The sequence below is a fragment of the Salmo trutta genome, chromosome 32, assembly GCF_901001165.1.
Source record: "Salmo trutta chromosome 32, fSalTru1.1, whole genome shotgun sequence".
NCBI classification, from domain to species: domain Eukaryota; kingdom Metazoa; phylum Chordata; class Actinopteri; order Salmoniformes; family Salmonidae; genus Salmo; species Salmo trutta.
This window is the reverse complement of record NC_042988.1, coordinates 29,061,944-29,066,978: the sequence shown is the minus strand read 5'-3', so window position 1 is coordinate 29,066,978 and position 5,035 is coordinate 29,061,944. Positions and strand designations below refer to the sequence as shown.

Here is a 5,035-nt window from a genome sequence, read left to right as displayed (position 1 = left end):
CCATACGCACAAAAAGCTTATTTCTCTCAAATTGTGTGCACAATTTTGTTTACATCTCTGGTAGTGAGCTTTTCTCATTTGCTAAGATAATTCATCCAGCTGACAGGTGTAGCATATCAAGAAGCTGATTAAATAGCATGATCATTACACAGGTGCACCTTGTGCTGGGGACAATAAAAGTCCACACTAAAATGTGCAGTTTTGTCACACACTACAATGCCATAGATGTCTCAAGTTTTGAGGGAGCGTGCAATTGGCATGCTGACTGCAGGAATGTCCAACAGAGCTGTTGCTAGAGAATTTAATGTTAATTTCTCTACCATAAGCCACCTCCGTTTTAGAGAATTTGGCAGTACGTCCAACCAGCCTTTAAACCACAGACCATGTGTAACCACGTCAGCCCAGGACCTCCACATCCGGCTTCTTCACCTGTAGGATCGTTTGTGGGGTCAATTTATTTCAATTGACTGATTTCCTTCTATGAACTGTAACTAAGTAAACATTTTGAAATTGTTGCATGTTAAGTTAAAATTTTTGTTAAGTATATTGATCAATCTGGAGTTTGGTCAAACACATTATCAAAAATATGGCACAGCAAAAGCAGCCTTTAAGAATAACAGCTATGGCTAGAGAGAGGAGCAAAAAAGGCCTTGATGACTAAACATGACAAATCAACACTGATAACGACTGGATGTCAGTGACTCATGTATTCAAGGAACATAGTGAATAATAAAGCTACATATCCATGTGGTTCTATTTAGGTTCAACATGTATTTCCCATTGGAGGTGGTGAAGTGGTGCTTGAATCAGTGATTGACTGACTGTGTGGTAACAGGGAAATGCACTAATATACCTCCTGTGCCATAAATGCCATGAAGGCTATAGTGTGGGGTCCTCTGAGAAAATCTAATCTTATTAAACAAATTAAGAACTTTTTTTCTCTTCAAATGGGTATAGATTTTATTTTATTAGGATCTCTTTTAGTCCTCATTTGGACTAACCTTCCAAGAGTCCTTAAACATTAATACAATTCATAATACAAACACATTTTAACATATAACACAGTCAACTAAGGACCTCTTCCACTATTAGAATGTGTGTTTATGTCATTCTGCCTGGTCAGCCAATGGGACCTACAATTGAGTGAATATGAACACACAGGATACAATTTTTCCAAGTTGGGTCGCCTGCATATTCTAGTGTCAATTTAGGGTCGTGTTCTGTAAAAGCTTAGATCATACAGGCAAGCAATATAAACTCAGGGGGAAAAAACGTCCCTTTTTCAGGACCCTGTCTTTCAAAGATAATTCATAAAAATCCAAATAACTTCACAGGTCTTCATTGTAAAGGGTTTAAACACTGTTTCCCATGCTTGTTCAATGAACCATAAACAATTAATGACCATGCACCTGCGGAACGGTCGTTAAGACACTAACAGCTTACAAACGGTAGGCAATTAAGGTCACAGTTATAAAAACTTAGGACACTAAAGAGACCTTTTTACTGACTCTGAAAAACACCAAAAGAAAGATGCCCAGGGTCCCTGCTCATCTGCGTGAACGTGGCTTAGGCATGCTGCAAGGAGGCATGAGGACTGCAGATGTGGCCAGTGCAATAAATTGCAATGTCCGTACTGTGAGACGCCTAAGACAGCGCTACAGGGAGACAGGACGGACAGCTAATCGTCCTCGCAGTGGCAGACCACGTGTAACAAAACCTGCATAGGATCGGTACATCTGAACATCACACCTGCGGGACAGGTACAGGATGGCAACAACAACTGCCCGAGTTACACCAGGAACGCACAATCCCTCCATCAGTGCTCAGACTGTCCGCAATAGGCTGAGAGAGGCTGGACTGGTGGCTTGTAGGCCTGTTGTAAGGCAGGTCCTCACCTATGGGCACAAACCCACCGTCGCTGGACCAGACAGGACTGGCAAAAAGTGCTCTTCACTGACGAGTCACGGTTTTGTCTCACCAGGGGTGATGGTCGGATTCGCGTTTATCGTCAAAGGAATGAGCATTACACTGAGGCCTGTACTCTGGAGCGGGATCGATTTGGAGGTGGAGGGTCCGTCATGGTCTGAGGCGGTGTGTCACAGCATCATCGGACTGAGCTTGTTGTCATTGCAAGCAATCTAAACGCTGTGCGTTACAGGGAAGACATCCTCCTCCCTCATGTGGTACCCTTCCTGCAGGCTCATCTTGACATGACCCTCCAGCATGACAATGCCACCAGCCATACTGCTCGTTCTGTGCGTGATTTCCTGCAAGACAGGAATGTCAGTGTTTTGCCATGGCCAGTGAAGAACCCGGATCTCAATCCCATTGAGCACATCTGGGACCTGTTGGATCGGAGGGTGAGGGCTAGGGCCATTCCCCCCAGAAATGTCCAGGAACTTGCAGGTGCCTTGGTGGAAGAGTGGGGTAACATCTCACAGCAAGAACTGGCAAATCTGGTGCAGTCCATGAGGAGGAGATGCACTGCAGTACTTAATGCAGCTGGTGGCCACACCAGATACTGACTGTTACTTTTGATTTTGACCCCCCCTTTGTTCAGGGACACATTATTCCAGTTCTGTTACATGTCTGTGGAACTTGTTCAGTTTGTCTCAGTTGTTGAATCTTATGTTCATACAAATATTTACACATGTTAAGTTTGCTGAAAATAAACGCAGTTGACAGTGAGAGGACGTTTCTTTTTTTGCTGAGTTTATGAGAACTGGGTGATCTATATATTCTCTCCAAAGCAGAAACACATTGGGTAAAAACTGGTTAAATCAAAGTTGTTTCCATGTTATTTTAACCAAAAAATGTAATGATGTTGTGGAAAACTGATTGGATTTGCAAAAAGTCATCAACTTAAAGGTATTGTTCACCCTACTTTTAACCTAAATTCAATGACAGGGTGACATTTTTGGTTGATTTCACATTGAATTCACGTTAGTTAACAACTCAACCTAACGTGCATCAAAACTAGACATTAAACTGACTGTGCCCAGTGTGAAGACTCACATTGCTGAGACTGCTGTGTTGAGTGGGTGGGTGGTTACGTTCTGCTGATTGCTTTGCTGCTCTAATGGAAATAGTGGAAAGCGCTGACCAGCAAAGTACTGCTATCTGGCACACTCCCTTGATAGATCAGCTTTGACCTTAACTACATCATGTGTCAGTGAGAATAAACTAAGGCATCTACAAATGCTTTTGTTGGCAAAAATGTGTCACAAAAAGGTAATCATACAAACATTTCAGATTGTAGTTTTTCCCCTTCATCACTCCTATATTGGGGACCACTTTTATCTGGTAGAATGGACACTTACTCAAACATGGGATAAGGAGCCTTTGGGTGTTAAAATAAAATGCGTTACTTCTTTCTCTGATGAGAATAATAAACGATTTGATGAATGTCATGTCCTTCTAAATCAGTGGTCTCATCTACCCCCTCTGCATGGTCCCATCTGTCTGAAACGTCTCTCACGCCAGCGATCTCGCGAGACGATAGCGAATGCCCCCTGTGTGTGTGTGTGTGTGTGTGTGTGTGTGTGTGTGAGTGGGCTGTTTTGTCTGTGGAACGCACTGCGTGAGGGACGGTGTTCAGTTGATATGGGGCCAAGCTAGTGGGCTAATCAGGGAAAGCATAATCACCACCTTTCCTAGCGGCTTTTATAATATCGTATTTCCATATAAAGATTATGCGAAAGCCGCCGACCCTGCTCGAGCTGCCTTGGTTCCTACTTCGCTATGTCGGCACCAGAGCTTGCTAGCTAGCGGACTATTTACACTACGGATGCTATTCCAGCAGCGGAGAAGAAGGGGGCATGAATAAGCAAGAGGGAGGATGGGTTCTCGTTTTCCTGACGGCTAGCTAGCCTTAGAGCTTCGCTGAAAACAAGGACATACTGAAGGCACAGCATTATTAGATTATTTAGTACCTCTGTCTGACGGAGTTTTGTTCGTAAAATGGTTTAAAGTACTTCTTCAAATGGGGGTTCGGCCGTCAAGCACCCTCTCTGGGTTGTTGTTCGGCACACGGAGTTCGAATGTGGGAAATAGCTAGCTATAATGCTAGTCTCAATAACCAAATGCTGCTGCTGCTACCGTGCAGATCCGAGCGAGAACACCAGCGACTGGAGACCTGGGCCCTGACGCTGCGCGACCTCCTTTTGCTTTATCGGAGGAAGATTCGGGGCGAAAAGATGGTCGTTTGAGATGTGATTTTTTTTTGTCTCCGTTTTTAGCCATATGTAAGCTGAATGAAGGTTTGTTGATTTGCTGTTGCTGCCATGTCCAAAGGAATAATGACAGGCTGAACCTCCAAACCAGTTGAATCTCATTCGAAGGGGGTGAGGTGGACTGATAACTATCTAACGTAAACATATATCTAAAAACGGTATCTCTGAGGTTTAAACTCCTTGGTCTTACCTGGAACTCTAAGCCACATCTTTCATATCTGCTCATTTAAAGCGCACAGACTTGACTGCAAATATGGATAAATTAACAATTATATCAGGATGTTTGTTTCTGGCAGCGGATATCTTTGCAATCGCAAGCATTGCAAACCCCGACTGGATCAACACAGGCGAATCTGCAGGTAATTGGTGAATTATTTAACTCTTATCTTTGACATTGACCACTGTATTTTCCTTTTAATGTTACAGCATCACTGATAATGATTCCCCTTTGCAGATTGTAGGGCTATACGTTATGCATTCATTGAAGCTTTTCCCAAATTAGGTAAGCTAAGGGAGTTAAGGCAATAAATAGGCCATGGTGGCGAAGTAATTACAATATAGCAATTTAACACTGGAATGGTAGATGTGCAGAAGATGAATGTGCAAGTAGAGATACTGGGGTGCAAAGGAGCAAGATAAATAAATACAGTATGGGGATGAGGAAGATAGATGGGCTGTTTACAGATGGACTATGTACAGCTGCAGTGCCATGTCCAAAGCTGGTGAGGGAGATATGAGTCTCCAGCTTCAGTGATTTTTGCAGTTCGTTCCAGTCATTGGCAGCAGAGAACTGGAAGGAAAGG

At 43.3% G+C, this 5,035-nt stretch overlaps 1 protein-coding gene across 1 annotated transcript in view; it reads left to right on the top strand.

Annotated features, from left to right (window-relative positions):
* Window positions 1-3,538: 3,538 nt before the first annotated feature.
* The window catches only part of mosmoa (modulator of smoothened a), a 36,581-nt gene continuing 35,084 nt past the window's right edge, over window positions 3,539-5,035 (top strand). Inside the window, exon 1 of the mRNA XM_029728654.1 lies at window positions 3,539-4,591. Within this exon, the coding sequence (XP_029584514.1) occupies window positions 4,486-4,591 (106 nt within the window). The 5' untranslated portion in view covers window positions 3,539-4,485. The remainder of the gene's footprint in view (window positions 4,592-5,035) is intronic.